The sequence below is a fragment of the Dipodomys ordii genome, unplaced genomic scaffold (genome assembly GCF_000151885.1).
Source record: "Dipodomys ordii isolate 6190 unplaced genomic scaffold, Dord_2.0 Scaffold68, whole genome shotgun sequence".
Taxonomy (NCBI): Eukaryota; Metazoa; Chordata; class Mammalia; order Rodentia; family Heteromyidae; genus Dipodomys; species Dipodomys ordii.
The window spans coordinates 6,629,556-6,653,112 of NW_012267284.1; the positions used below are offsets into that span (position 1 = coordinate 6,629,556).

Below are 23,557 nucleotides of genomic sequence, written 5' to 3' on the forward strand. Positions count from 1 at the left end.
GCGGGCGGCGCCCCGGGCGGGCCCGTACCTCCCTCTTCCCCCGCGATCCTCCACCCGGGCCGGGGGTCCCCACTTCCTCACCTGGAAAATGGGGTCGGTGTGCAGAGGACACGGAGGTGGACCCCCGGGGTGACCCCAGGAGACCTGGTGTGATTCGGGGTCCCCCGTCCCAGGCCGAGCCAGGGAGGACTTGTGTGACTTGGAGGGATTCTTGACTGTGGTCGACTACAGAAGAGGGGGGAGGGAGAGAACCCAAGGAAACAGACGTCTCAGGATCGCTTCAGGGCCCCAAAAGAGAGAAGTGTGTGAAAGAAAGTTCTAGCTTAACCCCGGCCGGGGAAGTAGCTCCATCTTCTCTGCATCATCCGTCAGTGGGTCGTTTTTCTTGAGCCACGTCTCCAGCCCTCCTTTTGGGTGGCGAATTGGTGATGGAGCCTCTGGGACTTGGCCTGGGAACCGAGATTCTCCAGATCTCAGCCTCTTAAACAGGGATGAACCACAGCACTGGACGAAATTTTATATTTGTTCCTCTTTTTTTTTTCCTTGCCCAGGGCCCTGTGCATGCTTGGGCATGCATTCTGCTAACGGGGCCCTATGCTGAGCCCCCTAAACTCAGTGCAGTAAACGCTACATGTTTGAGAGGGTCTAACCTAAGTTCTAACTTGTCACTATTGTAAAAACAATGGCTTTTGTGAACATTAACATAATTTCAAAAAAATATTGGTGGTTGATTCCTTAGCCCTACAAAGGCTATACATGAACCTAAGATTGCCAGCAATTTAAAAATAACAAAATGTGAACTCTGTCCTGTGCTCTCATACAGTTTTAATGTGAAACCTATTTTCTCTTCCCTCCCTCCTTCCTTTCTTCCTTCCCTCCCCCTCTCTTTCTTTCTTTCCCCTCTCTCTCTCGCTCTGTCTCTCTTTCTCTTGTCAGTCTTGAGGCTTGAACTCCAGGGTCTAGGTGGTTTCCCTGAGCTAGCAGTGCTCTGCCAACCACTTGAGCCACAACTCTACTTCCGCTTGAGTCTCAGGGACTCTCCTGCCTGATTAACCTGTGATTCTCAGATGTCAGCCTCCTGACTAGGATTTTAGGCTTGAACCGCCAGAGCCTGGCTTCTTTTTCTTCTCTTTTTTTGGTTCAGGTCCTGGGGCTTGAACTCCGAGGCTGATTGCTGTCCCTGAGCTTTATTCCTTAAGGCTGTCTAGGCTGTAATGATTTGAGCCACTGTTCCCTCCACGTGTGGCTTTTTTGGTGCCTATTTGGAGATAAGAGTCTCATGGACTTCCCTTCCTGGACTGGCCTCAAACCTTGATCCTCAGATGTCTGGCTTTTCTAATTTTTGTTAGCATAAATTATACAGAAGGGCATGGTGATTTATGCCCCCATTTTAACAGATTTTTAGTGGAATCTGTTTATCTTATCTCCTATGTAGTGTCTAGATGTCATATGACATGTATATGTATATATCCTGTATGGTGTGTACATATATGTATTTATACCATATCATATATGGTATGTGTATATATATTTATATATATTTACACACACACACACACTTATGGGTATTTGATCATATCCAACCATCCAACCCCCTTCTCTGTCTCTCCTTTCTCCCTCCCTTCTCCTTCGGGTCTCCCTTTCCCAGTGACCTTCCACAGTTGTGGAGAGTTAAGAGTTGGCAGCTGTGTGGATTTTCCCACCATCCTGCTGGCATGGAGTTTCCTGTGTGGGGGTTTTGTTGGGACTCTGTGGGCTGCTGTTGCATGCCTTCTGGTGATTGGTGTGTCTGTTTTCGGATTGACCTGGCCTGGCTAGGAAGACTACTGGGGCTGAATCTGAGCTTGGTGTTCAATCCTATCCTCCCCCCCCCGCCCCAGGCTGCTCCCGGCCCCCTGCTCCAGCGCACAACAGGAAGTTGAGTAACGCCTAGCCCCGCGCTGGGTGACTTGCTGGCAGCCAGAGCTGGGCGTGGACTTCCTGGGAAGCTCCTAGAGCCAAGACCTTGCTGCAGGCAACGCCTGCCGGCTTTTGCCTGAGATCCTACACTCCGGGAAGCTGAGTGATGCCTGGGACTCCAGGATACACCAGGGGATTGTGGGCTGAGGATACCCAGCCCTGCTGCAAGGAGCCCTGAGACCCAAGACCCACAGCCTGCCGCTGTGTCAGGCTGGCTTGCAGGGGGTTGTGCACCCCGACTGGAGGCCAGAGGCGGCTCCAAGCCTCCCCTGATTACTGACTCCATTTGGAGCATGTCCTCCCATCCCTCTCTTGAATTTATCTTTTCTTTCTATTTCTTTTTAATGGTTAATTGGAGATATTTGTCTCATGGACTTAACTACCCAGGCTGGCTTCAAACTTTGCTCCTCAGATCTCAGCCTCTTGAGTAGCTAGGATGGCAGGTGCGGATCACTGGTGCCTGGCCTCTTTTTGCTTTTTTAAAAAAATTTTCTTTTTCAGATAGGGTCTCGTGCATTTTTACCCTGGCTGGCCTTGGGCGTTGATCCACCTATTTTCTCTTCCCAAGTAGCTGGGATTTTAGGTATTCCTGGCAATACAGGACATTTCTAGTGTGTGAGGAAGGAATACAGGTGGAAGGCCAGGGGTGGAGCGCTTGCCTAGCATTGTGGGAGGCCACGGGTTCCATCCCCCAGCACTATAAAATAAGATACCCATGGGTCTGAATGGGAGCCCCGCCCGGGCAGCCTTTCCCTCCCCCAGGAGCCTGGGGTGGGTGTGCAGCCTACTTGGTAGGCCATAGATAAAGCCCGGGCTGGGGCTGAGGCTCAGAAAGCTGCTTCCTGGATATAACCACATGATGTGAGCCCCGAGGCCTACCCCTTTCAGGGCTCCCACTTCCTTCTTTGGTTGGCCAATCTGCTGGAGTCTTGCTGTTTGGGCTGGGGGTGAGGGGGATGACAAGGGAATAAAGGGGAAATGAGTCTTCCTCTCTCCTACCTCCCCTGTCCCTTCCCCTGTACTTTGTAAGGTTCTGGGGAACTGTCTGAATTCATACTAAAGTGTGACTGGCTGATAGAAGTGATCTGAACTCATTCTGCCCTCACACCCTGCCTATGGCTATGTTTACTAGCTTGTTCACCTCCCCCCTGCACACGTTTGGCCTCCTCCAGGGCATAGGGCTGTGAATGGGGGCAATGGCTCTTTCTCTATAGCCAGGGCAGCCATGTGCCTGGCACACTGCTGCTGGAGTTTGGAGGTGGGCTTCTGGCCTCCTCCACAGTGGCCTGGGCTGGAGGAACAGCTTGGCAGACTAGCCTGGAGCTTCCTTTCCAGAGCTGGGCCTCTGGCCCCAGAAGCCCTCAGGAAAAGCCTGGTCGGGCCTGCGGACCTGTCTGTCCCTTACCCAGAGGCCTTCACGGGAGAGGGGCGGAGGAGGCTGTGAAGCTGCCTCTCACTCTGAAGGTGAGACCCAGTGGCTGCAGTGGTTGGTTATGTGTGCATGCGCGGGTGTGCCACACTGATCGCCCCTGAGGCCTGAGCTGTGTGCCCACACATACTGCACACGTCCCCTCAGCAAAGGGCAAGATGCCATTCTAAATGTGGCGGAAACACGTGTGCATCTCACACCTACAAAGGTGTGTGTGTGCACACACTGTGTCTGTCCCCTGCGGCCCTGAGGACTTTCTAGAACATTCTGCCACATAGAGAAGCAGGTGGTAAGCAGGAAGTAGGGGGTGCCATTCAGAGCCCTGTGTCTGGGGGCGGCTGTGTGGGCTGAAGCAGCCAGTGTAGGGGCCTGACACAGCGGGTTCTGTGCCCCTCTGACCAGGCCAGGGAGGATAATTCACAATGGGTAAACTGAGGCTGGGTGCCATCACCACCCTGTGGACCAGAGCTGTCACTAGCAGACATGATACAACTCTACTTCTCCTCTCTTCTCCCCTCCCTGTTTTAATCTGTGCAGGTCCAGGGCCTTGACTTCTGGACCTGGGCACTGTCTGAGCTTTATTTGCTCAAGGCTAGCACTCTACCATTTGAGCCACAGCTCCACTCCCAGCTTTTTGCTGGTTAATTGGAGATAAGGGTCACATGGAGTTGGCTCTGGTCGCTCACACTTGTAATCCTAGCTACTGACCCGAGATCTGAGGAACTCGGTTCAAAGCCAGCCTGGGCAGGAAAGTCCAAGAGATTCTTATCTCTAATAAACCACCAGAAAACTGGAAGTGGTGCTGTAGCTCAAGTGGTAGAGCACTCGCCTTGAGCTGAAGCGCTGAGGGACAGTGCCCAGGCCCCACGACTTGGGGAGGTGGTGGGGAGTCTCATGGACTTTTCTTCTTGGGCTAACTTCCAGTGGTGACCCTCAGACCTGAGGCTTTTTTGAGATAGTCTCACTATGTAGCTGGGCTCTCCTCTAACTCATGTTCCTCCTGCCTCAGCCTCCCCAGTGGAGGGATTATAGGCATGCACATCAGGCTTGGCCTAGGTGCATCATCTTACTTGACCCTCTCTATGCTTTGCATTGTGCACACATGAGGAAATGCAGACAAGGAGAGGAGCCGGGGCCACACATCTGGCAAGAGCTTTGGGCCTCTGCCTCCCACCTGGTGATCTGCAAATGGCAGGAGTGGGTTTGGAGGTTGTGTTTGCCTTGAGTTGGACCAGAGCAGGGGGTGTGGATTACAGGTGTGAAAAGGATGGTGTGTTTCAAGTGGTAGAACACCGGCCTTGAGCAGGAAAGGCCGAGCGAGAGTGGGAGGCCCAGAGCTCAAACTCTGGTACCAGCAAAAATGAAATAATGCTCAGGCAATGGTGGCTCACACCTGTAATCCTAGCTACTCAGGGGCTGAGATCTGAGGATTGCGTTTCCAAGCCAGTAAAGTCCATGAAACTCTTACCTCCAATAAACCACTAGAAAACTAGAAGTGGTGCTGTGACTCAAAAGTGGTAGAGCACTCGCCTTGAGCAAAAAGAGCTCAGGGACAGCGCGCAGGCCATGAGTTCAAGCCTCAGGGCCAGCGCGCACGCACACACACACACACACACACACACACACAAAATGCCCTGATGACACACCAGCTGGACAGGAAGAGCCCGTGCAAAGGCCAGGGGGCCTGTGGACTCCAAGCGTGTTCAGGGCAGCGGGCGTTCCAGGGAGGGATGGTAATGGATAGCCACATGAAGAGGTGGGAGGGGCAGGGGGTAGTGGCCCATTCCCCAAGGTGAGCTGGGCTTGGGTTGGTCCCCTGACACCACCCAGAAGGTCCCCCAGAAACTGGACCTGGGGCTCTGGGCAGGTGGGCAGAATGTGTTCTGTGGGGTAGTTACCAGCAGTGCTAGGGCCAGATGTGGGACCTCCTTTCACATGCCCTCCTTCCTCCAGGGACACCGTCTGTCTGACCATCCGCCTACCTCTGTCCTCCCCTCACACCCTCTGCTGGGGGCCACATGCTGGGTGCTGCATGGTTGGTGGGGTTGTCTCCATCTGCGCCCCATATTCTGGGTGGAGTGGGCTCTGGCTGTGAGCCTCTGAGTAGCCACGGCTGGCTGTGGAAAGGAAGCAGCTCAGCTCAGCCCCCCCCCCATTGCTGCCTGTCCCCACCCTTGTTCCCGGACACGGCTACTGTCTGAGAGGAGGGAAACTGAGGCCATGGGCCTGAGTCCTCCCTTGTGGGATGGGGTGCACAGGCCCAGACCCCGTCTCACCTGGATTATCTGGTCGTGGCAGGAGCTGAGCGGCCATGGCGTACCACAGCTTCCTGGTGGAGCCCATCAGCTGCCATGCCTGGAACAAGGGCCGCACGCGTGAGTGCTCGCTGCCCCTTGGACAGTGGGGATCCGCTGGGGGGCAGGGCCGGGAGAGAGGCAGGTAGGACTCTGCGTGGGGCCCCGAGTCCTTGTGTTGGGAGGGGTGACCATGAGATACCCAGGACAAGCGGGGCAGCCGGGTGGGGAGGGACTGGGTCCTGTTGGGGTGCTGCATGGAGGGGCCCAGGGGGAGGCAGGCAAAGGGAGAACATGCAGTCTTGGGGAGCAGATGGAGGTGTGGGAAAAATGGTAGCGGCTGTGCATAGTTACACATGCCTGTAATCTCAGAACGAGGAAGACTGGGAGTTCAAGCTCATCCTGGGCTACAGAGTGAGACCTTGTCTCCAAATAGTGAAAGAGGAAGGGAGAGAGGGACGGGAGGAGGAGCTCATGCAGTGCAGCACCTACCTGGGGGTGGGGAGGAAGGGAAGGAAGATAGAAAGGCCGGGGTGCCTGGCACTGGTGACTCACCCCTGTAATCTTAGCTACTCAGGAGGCTAAGATCTGAGGATTGTGGTTTGAAGCTAGCCTGGACAGGGAAGTCCTCCATGAGACTCTGATCTCCAAGTAACCTAGAAAACTGGAAGTGGCCCTGTGGCTCAAGTGGTAGAGCGCTAGCCTTGAGCTGAAGAGCTGAGGGACAGCGCCCAGGCCCAGAGTTCAAGCCCCATGACTAATAAAAAAGAAAAGAAAGGCAGGAGTACCAGGTTAGAATTGGTGCTTAGAAAGACCTTTTGGGATGGAAAAGGGGAGGAGCGGGAGGAGGAGGAAGGAGGGAGAAGGAGGAGGAGGAGGAAGGAGGGAAGAGGAGAAGGAAGCAGCTCCCTGGGGAGAGCGGGGTTTGGAGCCAGGCAGTGGGCGGAAGCAGCAGAGGTCATGCGCTGTGGGGAGAGCCCCAGTCCGCAGCCCTGTGAAGGCATTCAGGAGCGGGGGCCGTGGTGGGGAGCGGGGGCTGAACCCCATTGTCTCTCCCACAGAGATCGCCATCTGCCCCAACAACCACGAGGTGCACATCTATGAGAAGAGCGGGGCGAAGTGGACGAAGGTGCACGAGCTGAAGGAGCACAACGGGCAGGTGACAGGTGGGTCTGGGCCTGGCGCTCTCCCCGGCCTCCAGAGTGGAACAGTTGGGAATACACGGGGCATCACCAGCCTCTCCTCTAGCCCTGGGTGGGGGGGAGAGGAGGGGCGCGCTAGCCGCGGAGGTAGGGAGACCTTGAAGTGCCAGGTGCCACCGTGCACGCGCGCGGCTTCAGCCTTCCACCTCCCCCAGGCATCGACTGGGCCCCTGAGAGCAACCGCATTGTGACCTGCGGCACGGATCGCAACGCCTACGTGTGGACGCTGAAGGGCCACACGTGGAAGCCCACGCTGGTCATCCTGCGGATCAATCGCGCCGCCCGCTGCGTGCGCTGGGCGCCCCAGGAGAACAAGTTCGCCGTGGGCAGTGGCTCTCGCGTCATCTCCATCTGTTACTTTGAGCAGGAGAACGACTGGTGAGTGTGTGGGAGGAGCCGAGGGACGTGGGAAGGACTGCCCCCCGACAGGGCACGGGGACCCCCGGAGAGCTCTGGCTCAGGGCCTCAGCCGTGCAGTAGAGGGCCCGATGATCCCTCTGCGCTCCCTGGGTAACAGGGACAGGGCGGTACCAGTGCCCCCTTCCCTGCAGCCCTCCAGGCTGCCGGCTTTACACGGGGGCACGAGGAGGCTGTGGGGCGCCGCGGACAAGCTCCAAGCTCTGGGCTATCAGTCGCTGTTTTTTGGCGCGCACACATGGTTGTGTATGTGTGTGTGTGTGTATGCGCTACTGGGACTTGAACTCAGAGCCCTGCACTTGCTAGGCAAGCGTCTGCCACTGGAGTCACACCCCCAGCCCTTTTGGCTTTAGGTCATCTTGAGGTTGGGTCTCCTCCTGTCTGTGCTGCCCCTGCAGCTGGAACCACAGGTGTGCCCCACTATGCCTAGCTTATTGGTTGAGATGGGGACTATCTCTTTTTTTTTCCTGGACCAGCCCCACTTGTGATCCTCCTGGTCTCTGCCTCCCAAATGGCTGGGAATACAAGGAGCCATCACTCTGCACAACCCTGTCAGGTGTGTGAGACTGGATATCCTGAGGTCAGGATCCAGGCAGGAGCGCAGTTCGAGTCTGGGAGACGTCAGTTCAAATCCCACCGTGGCCTCTAGCCCTGTGAGACATACAGGAGACAAGGCAGGGAGATGGGACCAGCGCACATGGCCACTGGAGCCACTGGGCCACAGGGAGCCAGGGGCACCTGGTGCCTCAGGGCTTCAAGACCCATGGTGACCACCTGCCTGTCCCTCTCGCCCCGTGTGCCCAGGTGGGTGTGCAAGCACATTAAGAAGCCAATCCGCTCCACCGTGCTCAGCCTGGACTGGCACCCCAACAATGTGCTCCTGGCTGCTGGCTCCTGTGACTTTAAGTGCAGGTGAGGTGGGCAGCCGCGCAGGGATGGGCGCCCCATGTGTGCTCAATGCCCAGAGGTGGGCTTAGCAGGGCACACCCCATGTCACCTCTGAACGTCAGCAGGGTCCTGTCCAAGCCTTCCTCCTGCCTCAGTGTAGACCCTCTCACCACAGCTGTTTCCTGGCTTGTCTGGAGGAGAGTGAATGGGTATCCTGATTCATACTCAAGTATAAATGACTAGTAAGCTGAAGCATAGCTCCCTTTATTACCTTAAAGCCTAGACTATCAAGTGTCTAGTTTCCATTCATATTTTCATTCCTGGACATGAATCTTCCTTGGCCACTGAACCCCAACTCTAGCTCCAGGAGATAGCTACCCTCCCCCTCTACCCTCACAAATCTATCCTTTGACTCTGAAGGTTCCCTTTGGGAATCAGCAAGCACCAGAGGCCCTGGGACTGAGGATGGGCATGGGCAGCTGATCAGGAAGAGGTTGACGTGTGAGAGAAAGTGGGGGTGTTGAGGGATGGAGGGGGGAGCCCGCAGGAGGGGCCATGACACCCCTGGAGGCAGCGTGAATGGCTGGCTCAGGTTAGGGCCCAGGGTTTGCAGGAGGTCAGAGGATGCTGAGCTGGGAGACCACTGGGCCCCCAGCTCGTTACTCAGGGGACACTGAGGCCCAGACTTCACTCCATGCACTGACCATGCTGAGGTGGCTCCGCGGCTGCCTTGGAAGAGGGCTGCCCTTCTTAGGTGAGCTCCTCTCGCGCAGGATCTTCTCAGCCTACATCAAGGAGGTGGAGGAGAGGCCAGCCCCCACCCCGTGGGGCTCCAAGATGCCCTTCGGGGAGCTGATGTTCGAGTCCAGCAGCAGCTGTGGCTGGGTGCATGGCGTCTGCTTCTCAGCCAGCGGGAGCCGCGTGGCCTGGGTGAGCCACGACAGCACTGTGTGCCTGGCCGACGCGGAAAAGAAGATGGCGTGAGTCCAGCAGGTGGGGGTCGGGGCTGCGGGAAGCCAGGGCCCAGAGCAGCAGGGCGTGGCTGACCTCCTCTCCCCCTCAGGGTTGCCACCCTTACCTCGGAGACGCTCCCGCTGCTGGCCCTCACCTTCATCACCGACAACAGCCTGGTGGCAGCGGTAGGCTGAGGCCATACGACTCATCCATTCTGCTCTCCCTGCTTCCCTCCTGTCCATCTGCCATCCATCCATCCATCATCCGTCTATCATCTATCCCTTCAGTATCCACTCATCCATCCATGCCTCCATGAATGTGGTGTAGTAGAATAGGTTGGGTGATGCTGCAGTAACAAATTCCCAACGGGACCCAGCATGGTGGTGCATGCCCATCCCAGCACTCAGGAGGCTGAGGCAGGTGGAATGTGAGTTTGAGGCTAGCTTGGGCTACTTAGCTACAAGCATCTGCAGACCCTTAAAGGACAGGTTTGTGAGAGTGGACAACCATGTCCACTACCCGCTCACCCGCCTGCCCATGTGGATGCCAACTTCCTTTTCATCCCTCTGCAATACAGTATGGGGCTGCCAGGAGGATGAGGCTTGCTTGCTTCCCAGTTTCTGACAATGTTGCCCCGGGCAGGGGCCAGGGATCCTGGGGCGTCCCCAGTGGGCTGGGTATCTGGAGTGAGGGCAGAGGGCAGTCTTGCACGTGGCCGGGTGCGAGGCCTGCCTGGGGTAGAGATCTCCTCCCCGGTGGCCAGGCCTGGACCCAGCAGGCCTGCTTCCCCCGCAGCAGTGGCTTCTTTTCCAGCCTTGGTTTCCCGTGTGGTGAGTGGCCAGTGCCCCTGACATCTCCCAGGTGACACCTCTCGATCCTGCTGCAGGGCCATGATTGCTTCCCGGTGCTGTTTACGTACGACAGCGCCTCGGGGTCGCTGAGCTTCGGAGGGCGGCTGGATGTGCCCAAGCAGAGCTCACAGCGCGGCATGACGGCCCGAGAGCGCTTCCAGAGCCTGGACAAGAAGGCGAGCTCCGAGGGCGGCGCGGGCGCAGGCGCGGGCCTCGACTCGCTGCACAAGAACAGCGTCAGGTGCGAGTGGGCGTGCCTGTCCACCCAGGGCAATGGGGGTGGGGCGCAGATCGGCGTGGGTGGGGCCAGGAGGCAGAGGAAGGGGCTCTTCAGTCAGCCCTGACATCCTAATAGGCCCATTTCTAGCTTTTTCCCCTGGCCTGGGGCACTAGAGGCACTTTCTGTGTCCCTCCTCCCCACCCAAGCCTTCAGAGTTATGTTACACTGGCCCAGATGGCCATCCTTGCCAGCCACACCACTGCACCCCAAAGCAGGCTGGGAAGTGCACTCTCCAGGCAGCCCCCCCGGCTGGCACACCCCATGTTGGTGCTCAGCGTGAGAGTGGGCTCCACCAGGGGTCTGGGAGCTCCTGAACCCTCTATCCTCTCTACAGCCAGATCTCGGTGTTGAGTGGTGGCAAGGCTAAGTGCTCACAGTTCTGCACTACAGGCATGGACGGTGGCATGAGCATTTGGGATGTGAAGGTAAGGCCTGCTGTGAACCCCACTTCCTGCCAGGCCTCCAGGGTTGATTTCCCCCACTCCTCCTGTCTGGAATCCTTACAGGAGAAAAGTCCTGGGATGGGAGGAGAGAGGAACAATGGCATCCCCTTGGCCTTCAAGTCTCTAGGTCAGGATTCAATGTGCCGGGATTGAGAGATGTGCAGGGACTGTCCATGGCAGGGTGTCAGCACAAGGCAGCTGAGTCTGCTTGTCCATTCTGCCTCCCTGCAGAGCTTGGAGTCCGCCTTGAAGGACCTGAAGATCAAGTGAGCTGTGGGAGGAACGCTGTCCTCGCTTCATACATGCTGCTGGGCAAGGGACCAGGGGACGGGAGGCTGAGGGTGGCTTTGCTGAATGCTTCTAGGTACCAGTATGAGTCCACGCAGGGGAGGGGTGGGGGCTTTTCTTACCTAAAGAACATGTACCTTTTTCTTTACAAAGAAATGCTTGCATTTATTGTAAAAATGCTCCTAAAGCACAATGCTGGTCATGAACTGCTTCAGAAGGGAGGTAATAAATGTTACAAATGTGGTATGTCTGCCTGTGTCTGGAAGGTTGTTATCCACTGGCTTGAAGCCCAGTGAACAGTCCCAGCTCCCACCACAGCCCAGCCCTGCCTGGGCAGCCCCCCCCCCTTTTTTTTGGTCCATCTTGGGGCTTGAACTCTGGGTCTGGGCGCTGTCCCTCAGCTCTTCAGCTCAAGGCGAGCACTCTACCACTTGAGCCACAGCACCACTTCCAGTTTTCTGGTGGTTTACTGGAGATAAAAGTCTCAAGGAAGGCTGGTGGCTCAGTGGTAGAGTGCTTGCCTTGCATGCCTGAGGCCCTGGGTTCAATTCCTCAGCACCACATAAGCAAAAGGAAAAAAGCCAGAAGTGGCGCTGTGGCTCAAGTGGTAGAGCGCTAGCCTTGAGCTGAAGAGCTGAGGGATAGCGCCCAGGCCCAGAGTTCAGGCCCCACGACCGGACCAAAAAAAAAATCTCAAGGACTTTCCTGCCCAGGCTGGCTTTGAACTGTGATCCTCAGATCTCAGTCTCCTGAGTAGCTAGGATTCCAGGCGTGAGCCACCGGCGCCTGGTGGGCAGCACCTTTCAAAGCTGGCAAAAAAGGTATCTTTTAGGTCATGATTTTTAGTGGACATTTGGCTGGTTTTGGACTTTAGTGGAAACATGATGCAGGCAGTTGGGCCTTGATAAATGTTGATGATTTTCTAGTTAAGATCTTTTTCCTATTTCCATTGTTCCTATATTTCCATTGTTCCTAGAGGGTATTTTTTTTCCTAAAGCACAGATTTGGATCTCTCTTCACCTACGAATCTTAATCTAAGTAATTAATTATAAAGACTTCTTAGAAGCCGGGTGCTGGTGGCTCACGCCTGTAATCCTAGCTACTCAGGAGGCTGAGATCTGAGGATCTCAGTTCAAAGCCAGCCCGGGCAGGAGAGACTGTGAGACTCCTATCTCCAATAAACCACCAGAAAACCGGAAGTGGCGCTGTAGCTCAAGTGGTAGAGCGCTGGCCTTGAGCTGAAGAGCTGAAGGACAGCGCCCAGGCCCAGAGTTCAAGCCCCACCACCAACAAAAAAAAAAAACTTCTTAGAGGTTGAATTCCACCTGATGAATAAAATGGAATCTAGACAGATTAAGTCCCCTCTGTGCCCCTGCCCCAGTATCTACCACTAAATAATTTTGCATGGTGTCAGTTAACCATAATACTCTCACCCACACTCCCTTCTGCATTTAGCCACTGCAGGTGTGCTGGCCTCTGAGAACCATGCACTTTACAAGGTAGAGGAAGCTGGGCGCCGGTGGCTGACGCCTGTATTCCTAGCTACTCAGAAGGCTGAGATCTGAGGATCACGGTTCAAAGCCAGTCCGGGCAGGAAAGTCCATGAGACTCTTATCTCCAATAAGCCAACAGAAAACTGGAAGCCAACAGAAAACTGGAAGTGATGCTGTGGCTCAAGTAGTAGAGCTCTTCCCTTGAGCTGAAGAGCGCAGGGACAGCGCCCAGGCCCAGAGTTCAAGCCCCATGACCAACCAAAAACAAAAAAAGTAGAGGGTAGGACTGGCTGTGGAGTTTCCTCCAGGTAGCAGAGTCCACAGATAGCCCTAAATGGCATTAAGCCTCATGGCCCGCCCTCCTTCCCCCTCCCCCCCCCGCCCCCAACACACACACATACAGACACATACTCAGGCAAACCTAGCTATTAGCAGGCTAACACAGAACCAGACCATTACCACTAGGGGGCACTCGAAGGACAGAAGACAAATGTCTGTTGGCTGCTCCAGACTCTGCTGGGCTGGACTTGCCCTTAGCCATGACATCAGAGCTTTCCCTTTCAGTCCCCATATGCTTGTGCCACCTGACAGGCTTTCCCAGCCAAGCAGTACCTTAGCAGGGGCACAAGCATCAGCAACAAGACAACTGAAACGTGAGTTACGATAATGTCAACTTTAATCTGCCAAATATACAAGTTGAATTTATGGAACATGTTCTGCCTTGGTGCTGCACAGGAACCAGAGGTTCTTGAAATGATTCATGGGTAGGTAAAAATGGGCACTAGCCCTGGCCAAATGGGTGGGAACAGGGTGGGGAAGAGCAGAGAGGGCCTTGGCGGGAAGAGACTGGCCAGGGACAAACCAAGACCCTCAGGGTCCCAGATTATTATGCAGGCTCCGGACAACAGCCTCGCGTGAGCACCCAGCAACAGACTGGGGCTGGCTGCTGCAAATCCACAGAAGCTGCCCTGCCCCCTGCCCCGACGTGCAATCTACTGGACAAACGGAAGCTCTTGTTACCCCACCTCCCAGCACCCCCCAACCAGGGTTCTGAATTCTAAAAACAGCAAAAACATTCAAATGGTTACATATGAAATGCTGTCCTGCATCTTTCTGTCACAAAGATAGCAGCTGCCCCTCCCCCCACAGCCCCGCAATTTCTGTGCCACGATGGAGGAGGCCCCAGGCCGGGGGCTCGCGGCCATGAAGGGCTGCTGCAGCGGCGCCAGGGCACAGGGTGGGTGAGATGCTGCAGAGGTCCTGACGGCACGGCCGGGTTCCCTGGCATCTCCTCCCATAGCCAGCTTACTTATTCAGGGACAGCGACTGCATTCGCTTTCCTGACAAAGTCGCATCGTCTTTTGCTGAGGAGCAGAAGGGGAAGGGCAGGAGTCAGAACACAGCAGAGGGAACCACAGAACTCTAGGTTTCCAAGGACAGTGCTCATCAGCCAGCACACAGGAAGAGACCCAATGGGCCCAGGCTGTTACCGCCGAGGAAGACCAAAAGCTCCAAGCCCCAGTGCAAAACCCTGTGGGGTCCATCCTCTCCACAGGGTCTTACGTCAGCAGCAACATCCCCTGGCTGCACAAGGTCCTTTCCTGCCTGGGCTCGCAGGATGGGAACTGGGAGTTGTGATAAGGCATCTCAGGCTAGGTAACCGTGCCCTGAACTGCCCTCACCTCCATGGGCTTCCCCAGCCTCGGGGACACGGACAGTCATGAGCAAATGCTTCTGTAAAGCCTCTGACCTACACACACTCATGGGGGGAGGCACACAGAGACTCTGCAGGGTTTTGTGTCTAGCCTTTGGGTACATGGTAGTAACTATCAGCTTGCTTGGCTTCACTAGGCACCAGAGGCCTCAGCAGGACTTCCAGTATTACTGATACTCTTGTCACTAGCTGCTGGTGACAGCGAAAGTACTGTCATGGACAGTACTGTCATGGACATTCCTCGAGCCCACTGGCTTCTCTTAGAGCTCCTGTCTACCCCCCACACTGGGTTGGCCTCTACTAGACAGGCCACACAACCAATACTGGCCTTACCTTTCCTCTCTTCTTCCTTTTTCCTCGCTGCCTCCTCCCGCTGCTTCCGGATGATCGCCAGCCGGGCAAGGTCAGCTTTGGCCTGCTCAGTCTTCCCAGCTAAATGCATTTTCATGTAGCGTTCTTTTGCTTTCTGCTTCTCGATCTCTTCTCTGTTTGGATAAAATGGTGTCAGAGGACATCTTTTGTACCAAGACTAGCTCAGCTGGTTATGAAAGCCAGAATAAAGGGGGAAGGATGTGCTCTAGCTGCAGGAAGGGCCCTGGCTCCACACGCCACCAAACAAACAGAAGGAACAGGCCCAAATGATAAACACCCAAGAGAGAATTGGCATGAGCACAAAGCCTGGCTTGTGGGTCAAGGTGGTGACAAAGGGAGTCATGACCAGAGTATGGTGGCCACAGTTAACAAAACAAAACAAAACAAAAAACGGCGGGGGGACCCAAACCAAGGAAGATGATCAGGGGGATAAAGGCACTGGAAACCACAGAGAAATAGGTGCCTCAGATTGTCAGGGGGCAGGGAAAGAGGGCTGTAGATGGAAAGGGGTCATCATGACACGGGACGTTCTTGTGCCAGCTCAGGTGTGCAAGACTGCCCCTCGAGGCCAGTTATACTCCGTGGGACCAGTCATCACCCCAGTAAGCATAGAGATCCTCCCAAGCCTGTGACTGCTCTAGAGGGGAGGAGAGCCCTGGCCAGCAGGAGGTAGGGAAGGACCTGACCTCTTAAGAGGCCTGTGCAGTCCCAGGCAAAGGGCCTGGCTAGAGGGGCCACTTGGCCACTCCAGGGTCTTCTCTACACCTCACCCAGAGGCCAAAACACGTAGACCAGGTGAGGAGATTAACACCTCGTCTAAGTTGGCCCCCTAGAAGGTGCAAGGCTACCCCAGCGTGTGCCAGGGACCCTCGGCGGTTGGGCACCTGGCAGGGGTTGGCCTTGATGATATCGCTTCTGTCAAGCAGGAAGCAAAGGATCCTCAGGGTACTAGAGAGGACACTGAGGCCCCCAAAGGCAGTGACTTGTCCGAGGCTGATCAGGGGTAAGGTGGCAGAACCAGGGTGGACACTGGAGCCAGAGCTGCTGGGTTTCTGGCAGTCAATTCCCAGGAAAGCTAATGGAAGGATGAGGATGGAGGAGTCTTGTAGCCTCCAATGATGCCCTGAGCTCATGGCCCTTACTGTGGAGTTTTCCAACTCAGCTACCCAGGACCTAGAGGATGGAGGATTGAAGCTCTAGCAGGCTAAGCAGGAGAGGAATCAGAGCCCCTTTGCCAAGAAGCCTTCAGCTTCTTACCTGGTGGCCATCAAGTCACTGGGGCTGGAGGTGTGGCTCAGTGGTGGAGCACCTGATCAGCCATACAAGGCCCTGGGTTCGATCGCTAGCACCACCCTCTCCCCCGCCTCAAAAAAAGTCAAGGGACGTCTTATCAGGACTGACCATGTGCCAGGCACATGGGAACTTGATCTCAACCACATTCACATGGCACCCAAAGGAAAGTGGGAATGTGCTGGCTGGGCAGCACGTCCCTGCCCACGCTGGATTCAAACCACAACCCTCTGGAGGCTGAGGCCTCCTGAGTACCTAGGATTACAAGAGTGATCACCAGCATCTGGCTTTCTCTTTCTCTCAAGGAGTTACTGTAGAGCTTTTGGGAATCAGATGAAATTAGATGTGTGGCCCCCACTCCATTACCAGGCGCCTCAGCCTCTGCCTATGTGCTCAGGTCATAAGGCCTGCCTGGCAGACATTACCGTTCTCTCCTCGAAAGCTCCTTTGGCCCATCCAGATCCAGTTGTGTGACCTTTTTGGTTGTCTGTGCTACCCGGTTGGGGTTCTCGATGTCAATGAGCCCTTCCACGCCTTTGCGCTTTTGCTAAGACAAGAGCAAGAAGTTCAGGACTGGCAGAGCCCATGAAGGCCACTCCCACCATCTCTCCAAAGCCCCAGGTCTCTACCTCCAGCCTAGAAGGTGCTTGTGCAAGTCTCCCAGGGGCACAGAACTCAGGAGTACGTTACCAGCTTGGGGAGGGGGAGGCGGGGAAGGGAAAACAAGCATGTAAAAGGAAGGTTTACTCTGGCAAGCCCCAGCAACTGGGGACTATCACCCTAACTTCAGAGGTGACACTGGCAACTAAAGGTCGAAAACATGCCCAAGGTGAACCAGAAAGAGGACAGTAGATGTGCAGAGGCCTCAACACGAGAGCTCTGCTCCCCTGCTCTAAGCACAGCCTCTAGAAGCTGTTCCCATTGAAGCCCTGCCTGGCTTCAAGAAGCACATGCCGGACCCTGGGGGTGGAGGGAGGGGGAGCATGCAGAGGAAGGAAGGAGAAGTGTTCTCCTGACCAGCCCCAGCCTTGCCTGTCTCAGCAGACCGAAGGGCATCCTGTGAGCAATGTGATCACTGGATCACAGTCTGCAGGATTGCTGTGCATGCACGCATGCACTTATGTGTGTGAAGATATAGAGAATACCAGTTACTTAGCAAGTCTGGTCACAATTCTCTGCTCTGTCCATCCTAGCTTTTCTCAAGTGACCAAGAAGGCAGTTTAATAGTGATCATCTGACTAAGGGTTCCGTGTGCCACCTACTCACAACTCCACCCAGACGCCCTGGACTGCACAAGGCATGTAGAAGAATGAACTTGAGCTCCTCCTTCCTGCACCTGCTCCTGTTCATCCCAAGAACACTCTTGATTCCTAATTTGTCCAGCAGACTGCAAACATGGCCTGAGTATGACAGTTCTCCTCTATGGCGCTGCCACACCTCCAGCAAGCCAGTTTCTCCTCGCCACGGGATGCCATTTCACTCCTTCCAATCTCAATGTCCCAGAATCCCTTCTCCAGGGTAGCCCAAACCATCCTTTATGCCATCATAGTGTGTTTTGTCCGTAATACTCATCACAAATAAAACAAAACATTCCACGGCAAAATCACTCAAGGTCTGCAGTCATGGCTCACAGCAGTGGAGCCACTGCCTAGCAAGTGTGAGGCCTTGAGTTCCAACTTCAGGAGCACCAAAAAAAAGCCCAAAATAACAACAAAAATTAGGGTACAACACTGAATTCGTACTGTCTGATCTCCCCATTAGAACACAAACTCCTAAGAGCAGGATTCTGTCTGCATCTCCCATCAGGACGGGACCTGTAAATGTTGTCTGAACTGAGTCCAAGTCTCAGACCCCTATCAGGCTCAGTACCTGGTAGTCATCATCTTCATCCTCACTCTCATCTGAGTCTAGAGATTTCTTCTCCTTTTTGGGGTCACCTGCAGCCCCATCACCACCTTCTTCTTGTTCCTCTTCTTCCTATTTCAAAAATGGACAAGAGAACTCAAAGTCTAAGAATGCAAAACATCCCCCCACCACTGTGGACCCCCGCCCCACCCCACCTCCAGACAATAACCTTGACATTTAAGTGCTAGAAACTGGAACTAAGTATGACAAGGGTTCTACTCTGTGTGCCTGGTCCCCAGTGTGGGAGACTAGAGTCAGAGATAGGGAATCAACCCATGCAGCACCATGGTCTGAGGCTAGTCCCTCACACTGCTCTAGAAGACCCTGTTCTGGGAGACACCTTGGACAGCCTGGATAAGAAGTTTATCTCTCAAGTTTAGAAGCACCAGGGGTGGGGCAGCCCCAGGAAGTCCTGAAGGAGGTGACACTGAACAAAGCCAGAGCAGCTAATGAGACTCTGAGGGCCAAGTCTGGCAAGCAGTCCTATGTGCCTGTAGAGACAGGTGGCACACTGGGAGCATGAGTGTGTATGGGCAGAGGCAGGGAGAGGGACTGTGAACCAAGTTCTTCCTTACTTGCCCAGTCACAGGACGGTCCCCGGGATGGTTGTCCCTCCCCACTCCACATGCTGGTTCTCACATAAGAGTGAGGACTCCTCCCTGGAACTAAAAACTAGAGACACCACCCTGAGCCACTAGAGTGGTTGGACAGGCTCCTACTCACCCTGGCCTTCTGTTTCTCAGCCTGGAGCTGGGCGTCGATCTCTTCTGGGCTTGTATACTGCCTTGCCCGGCCTTTATGGCCTCCCTTTCTCCCTGTCCAGACAGTAACAATTCAGAATAGAAGAAGGAGGCGGCTGCCTTGATCATCCTACCCCTCAGAGGGCTGAAGGCTGCACATTTGACCCACCCTCACCCAATACCCAGACCTACCCTCCAGTGTTCAAAGGACACCGCCTGGTGCAACAACTTTGCAGAAGCAAATTCCCATGAAAATACAGGACAGTACATGACCCAGAATGACCCCTTCGGTCTCCACTTGGGAGTACTTGCCTCCCACCCCAATGACAGAAGATATTACTTGCAAAGCTGCCACAGGCACGGGCTCACCGGATCCTCAGGAACTGAACTGATGCTTCAAGAGCCAGTGTTTTTTTTTTTTTTTTTTGGGTCCAGTCGTGGGGCCTGAACTCTGGGCCTGGGCGCTCTCCCTCATTTCTTCAGCTCAAGGTTAGCGCTCTACCACTTGAGCCCCAGCACCACTTCCGGCTTTTTTCTTTTTGCTTATGTGGTGCTGAGGAATCGAACCCAGGGCCTCAGGCATGCAAGGCAAGGGCTCTACCACTGAGCCACCTTCCCAGCCCAGCAAGAGCCAGTGTTAATCTCATTTTATAGACTTAAGATCAAAGCGGACTTAAGATGAAACAGGGAAAGGGACAACTTTTGGGAGTCAAAGCTCAGCACTACCACTTGCTACATTTGTGACTCTAAGCAAGCACTCCATCTCTATCTTAAGAGCTTCAGTTTCCTCATTTGTGTTCCTACTTCCCTGGGCTGCCATGGTCATAAATTAGCTAACATAGATAGAGATGCTGGTGGTGCCTGGCACTGGACAAGCACTCCAAAAATGTTTTCTGAGATTTTCATTTTTTTCTTCAATAGAGAATTTGGTGGGAAAGTAACAAATACCACTGGCCACATAAGCAATGTCAAATGAGAATAAAATATTTCACATCCATCTTAGTGTAGAGTAAGAAAACTTAAAGGAATCAACCCTCAAGACCCATCAGTAAAACAATATAAAACCTAACTATACAGTCTACCGTGACGAGCAACTCAGAGATAGCAATTGGGAATATTTCAATTCAAAGCCAGCATCAGCAAGAAGTTGATGGGACACCCCTGCCCCCACTTCCCACCATCTCAACCAATAAGCTGGATGGGGTGGTATACAACTGTCACTTCAACTGCATCTGAGGCAGTAGGTGAAATGATCTCTGAGGCAGTAGGTGAAATAACCACCACCACCAACAACAAAAAGTGTCAGTGTTACATTCTGAGCCTCTAAGAACAGACTGACCCTTACTAAAGCCATCTGACACACTTTTACAGAAGGCAGCATCCCCTCTGGCAATCTTAAAGCCCACCTGACTTCCAGAGAGCCCTTCAGTGAGAAGAGAATCTGTAATTAGCCAGCCAGAGCAGCCCTGGACTCCAGAGACAGTAGCAGAGGTATCAGCCTCCTCTGATTTCCTAGACAGCAGCTGCAGAGCTATAATTGGGCAGTGTATGGCCTACACCACCCACTTTTAATGACTACCTCCATTCCCAGGAGTATTTCAGTCTGTACTCAGGAAAGCCTATTGTCAGAAATCAAACTTGCCATTAAAAAAAATAATCTCACACACTTTCTTAACATTCCAGGCAACTGTTAACAACTAAACTGGTTCTATAGGCTCTCATCCTAGACTCCAGACAGTGCCTTGGCCTGATGTGCAGTAGGTTTTTATCAGAGGTTCTTCGAGACTTATAGAACAATGAGAACAAAGAGTTGGTCTCTGATCTTGGGGGATTTTTTCCTTTTAACATCTTCATGTTTTCTTGGCTTTTCTAGCACATTACAACAAGGAAGGCAACCCTACCTGTCAGAAAATCTTAGCACAAATCAAAAGACCAAGCCACCTTAGCTTGTAATTGTATCTTAGTTCTTGTAATTGTAACCTCCAACCCACAGCTGGAAACAAAACCACCCCTCCTGCCTTTTATAGACAAGGCACCAGAGAACTGACATGTCTCTTCCAGATGGAGAAGAACTCAGCAGAGAATGACACTGAATATAGAGATTCTTCTTTGTAAAGCCCAGTCAGTAGCTCTGGGTGTAGTAAAGTCAGGAGGCAATTGAGGTTTCAAAAAGACCGGAGCAGATGTTCCTGTAGGCCGGAATGCATTAATAAGCCTAAAACACCTAAGCCACTAATAGCAACTAAACATCTGTTCTGTGCCAGGAGCTAAGCCTGGCACTCCCATGTCCTGTCATTTTATTACCTCTCTGCCCAACTCACCAAGGTAAGACTTAACACCCCAGACACTCAGAGGCAGACAATAAGCTGGACGAGATTAAATAACGTGCTCGAGGCACAGAATTCGACGGGGAAGATACCTGGGATTCAAGCCCAACACTAGGTATGGACTCTTAAAAAAGCGAGAAGACGACAGGTTAGACGGGTTACGATGTTCACTAGGAAGCCGTGGACGTTATGGATCTTACCAGAACCCTACAAGGAGTTAATAGCTACCGCTTCCTGGGGGCCTGGCACCGGAGGCCTGTCGCTTTCGACTCGTATTATGAAGTAGACACAATCACTGCCCCCCCCATTTGCAAATAAGAAAATGGAGACACGGGGGGGGGGAGGAGGGAGGATGCGACTGTCTGCTGGAGCCCCCAGGGCGCCCGCACTTGGCCCGCGGGGCGGCCAGGCCCTGCCGTGCCCGGCGCGGGGCGCGGGGACTCGGTCTCCGGACATTCTCAAAGTGGGAGAAAACTTCAGATTCCCCCCCCACCCCCCACGGCCCCATCCCCACCCGGGATCGGACGGAGCAGCGCGCCCGGAACCGGCTTTGCACCTCGAGGGGAGAACTCGGGGCCTCCCACCCCACACCTGGAGCCTCCACATCACCCCCGCCCCGGGCCTCAGTTTCCCTCCCCACGAGGACAATTGGACAGCGAGGCCCCGCAGCTGGCGCCCGGCGCTGCCCGCCGCGCCGCCTCCCGCGCCGCCCGTGGGCCGAGGGGACCACCAGAGCGGACGCCAGGCCATCCTGGAAGGCTCGCGGGCCACGCGCGCCCGCACCTCACCTCCTTTAGGCATCGCGGCTACGGCAGCTGCGGCGGCGGCGGCGGCGGCGGCGGCGGCGGCGCCTCGAACTGACACCGGAACCGGAAATACCTTGGGTTCGACTTCTTCCGTCGGGCTCAGTCTCCCCTTACCGCCTCACCCCCACCGCGCGCCGCCGCCGCCGCCGTCGCCGCGAAGATCAGGACCTCACCGGAGGCAGGGACTGCCCCCGCCAGTCGCCTGAATTCAGGCCGGCCAGGGCGCTGCCAGGCAACAACCCCCACCCCCGCCCCCCGCTCAGTGTTCCCGTCTGGGGAGACGCGTAGCCCTGACGGCTAACCCTGCCGGAAGTGAGGGCGGAGGGCCACCACGGAATTCTAGAAGGCAGCGCTGCGGACAGCTAAGGCGACAAATCTCGCGAGAGGAGGGGCGGGACCCCCCCCCCGCGAAGGCCGCTTCTTGAAGAGAGCCCAAAAGGAGCGGAAGCTGTCAGAAGAAAAGCGACGGCTTTCGGCGCCCGGGCTTCTGGTGAGTGTGTTTTCCTCGGTTCCCATCGCCGGCCCGGGGCGCCGGCTGGGGCGGGAGGGCCTGGAGTGCGGCCTGGGCGGCGGGGCCCACTAGGCTCGGCCGCCCTGAGGCGGCGGGTAGATTTGGGATCTTTTTGTCGTTTCTTCTCCCGCCGCGGTTCGATGCTGGGACGGACGCCTTCTGTGTAAACTCCCGTTGGTTTTCCTCCATTCTGTCCCGATGCCGACTCTATCGCGGGCATGGCTGCAGAGTTCTCCTTCCCTGTCTTCCTCTCGCCTCTTCTCCCCAGCACCCCTCTAGTTCTGGGTAGCGCCCTCGTCCTTCTCGATCCCTTTCCTTCCCCGAGGGGATCGGAGATCTAAGGAAAGTGGGGCTGTCGTCCCCTGGGACGCTCTGGGACAAGGACCAGGTTCCACCCGTCTCTAGCTTCAGAGCAGGGACTCCTGCAAAGACCCATTGGTTGGGGATGTCAGGAGTCCCTGTTCAGCGCCACTCTTGCAGATCCCAGCTGTGCTCCCCCCGTAGAGTTCGTTGCTACTGCTGCTGTTTTCCTCTTCTTCCTCCTCCACTTTTTCTTTCTTTCTTTTTCTTCTTTTCTTTGGGGTGTGCCAGTTTTAGAGCTTGAACTCAGGACCTGGGTGCTGTCCCTAAGATTTTTTTTTTCTTCCCTCAAGTCTGACACTCCACCACTTGAACCACAGCTTTGTTTCTGGCTTTTTTTTTTTTTTAATGGTTGATTGGGGATAAGAGTCTTAGGGATTTTCCTGTCCAGGCAGGCTTCGAACCTTGGTATTCAGATCTCAGCCTCCTGAGTAGTTAGGTTTGCAAGGCATGAGCCACCAGCACCCAGCTTCCTTCTTCCTTGTTCCTTTTTAAAAATGGTAATGGGAGAGTTTATGAGAAGGGTCTTTGTAAAACACCTGGCACCTTAGCACCTTACAGTGGGAGGGATTGAGTGGATTTGAGGAAGATAAGTTTGCTGTGCTTAATGGTAGGAGTTTGTTTTGCCAGTTAGGATATGCTTTGTGGTTTTAAAAGTACTTTGATATTTAAGTTTGGACTGGCCAGATTTCATGTTGGGTCTAAAAGAGACTTTGGCACTTGGGTAATATAAGACCTCAATTTTCAGGTGAGACCGAGGACCAAAGAGGGAACACAATCTCTCCAAAGTCACAGAATAATTGATAAAGCTGGAAAGAATCCAAACCTGTTACTGCAGAGACCAGGAAAGATTCTAAGGTACCATGATTTTGTGGCTGTTTTTTCTCTAAATTCTAATTCCTTATAGCTCTTTCAGTTGTAGTCCTCTTTACACTATCATAATTGATGGCCTTTCTCCCCAGGCTTGTAATTTTGTTTGTCAATCTTACTAAGATTTCACCTCTTCGTGGCACATGCTGTGTGCATAGACACAC

The 23,557-nt window shown here is 54.5% G+C and overlaps 3 protein-coding genes across 7 annotated transcripts in view; 2 read left to right on the plus strand and 1 right to left on the minus strand.

Annotated features, from left to right (window-relative positions):
- Arpc1b (actin related protein 2/3 complex, subunit 1B, 41kDa) overlaps positions 1 to 11,255 on the plus strand; it is an 11,767-nt gene extending 512 nt beyond the window's left edge. Inside the window, exons 2-10 of the mRNA XM_013023511.1 lie at positions 5,687 to 5,763; positions 6,744 to 6,848; positions 7,040 to 7,262; positions 8,106 to 8,213; positions 8,963 to 9,169; positions 9,253 to 9,328; positions 10,030 to 10,235; positions 10,609 to 10,699; positions 10,949 to 11,255. Coding sequence (XP_012878965.1) covers positions 5,700 to 5,763; positions 6,744 to 6,848; positions 7,040 to 7,262; positions 8,106 to 8,213; positions 8,963 to 9,169; positions 9,253 to 9,328; positions 10,030 to 10,235; positions 10,609 to 10,699; positions 10,949 to 10,987 — 1,119 coding nt within the window. The 5' untranslated portion in view covers positions 5,687 to 5,699 and the 3' untranslated portion in view covers positions 10,988 to 11,255. The remainder of the gene's footprint in view (positions 1 to 5,686; positions 5,764 to 6,743; positions 6,849 to 7,039; positions 7,263 to 8,105; positions 8,214 to 8,962; positions 9,170 to 9,252; positions 9,329 to 10,029; positions 10,236 to 10,608; positions 10,700 to 10,948) is intronic.
- A 1,897-nt stretch (positions 11,256 to 13,152) lies between these two features.
- Positions 13,153 to 21,743, minus strand: Pdap1 (PDGFA associated protein 1). The gene is made up of 6 exons (XM_013023554.1): positions 21,635 to 21,743; positions 18,503 to 18,594; positions 17,744 to 17,851; positions 16,300 to 16,421; positions 14,546 to 14,697; positions 13,153 to 13,862 (listed from the first exon to the last, which is right to left on the minus strand). Exons 1-6 carry the CDS (start codon positions 21,645 to 21,647, stop codon positions 13,804 to 13,806), a joined length of 546 nt encoding a protein of 181 aa, XP_012879008.1. The 5' UTR covers positions 21,648 to 21,743; the 3' UTR covers positions 13,153 to 13,803.
- A 315-nt stretch (positions 21,744 to 22,058) lies between these two features.
- Positions 22,059 to 23,557, plus strand: part of Bud31 (BUD31 homolog (S. cerevisiae)) — a 7,123-nt gene continuing 5,624 nt past the window's right edge. Inside the window, exons 1-2 of one of the 5 annotated variants that reach the window (XM_013023436.1) lie at positions 22,059 to 22,142; positions 23,272 to 23,381. The gene's annotated coding sequence lies outside the window, so the exon portion shown is untranslated. The other 4 variants (XM_013023435.1, XM_013023438.1, XM_013023439.1 and 1 more) reach the window with 4 other exon arrangements.

Excerpts from the sequence above, each read along its gene's own strand:
- Pdap1 (XM_013023554.1), bottom strand. Across the intron at positions 17,852-18,502 it reads CTGAGAAACAGAAGGCCAGG|GAAGAAGAGGAACAAGAAGA; the intron begins GTGAGTAGGAGC and ends TTTTTGAAATAG. Across the intron at positions 16,422-17,743 it reads ATGAAGATGATGACTACCAG|CAAAAGCGCAAAGGCGTGGA; the intron begins GTACTGAGCCTG and ends CTCTTGTCTTAG.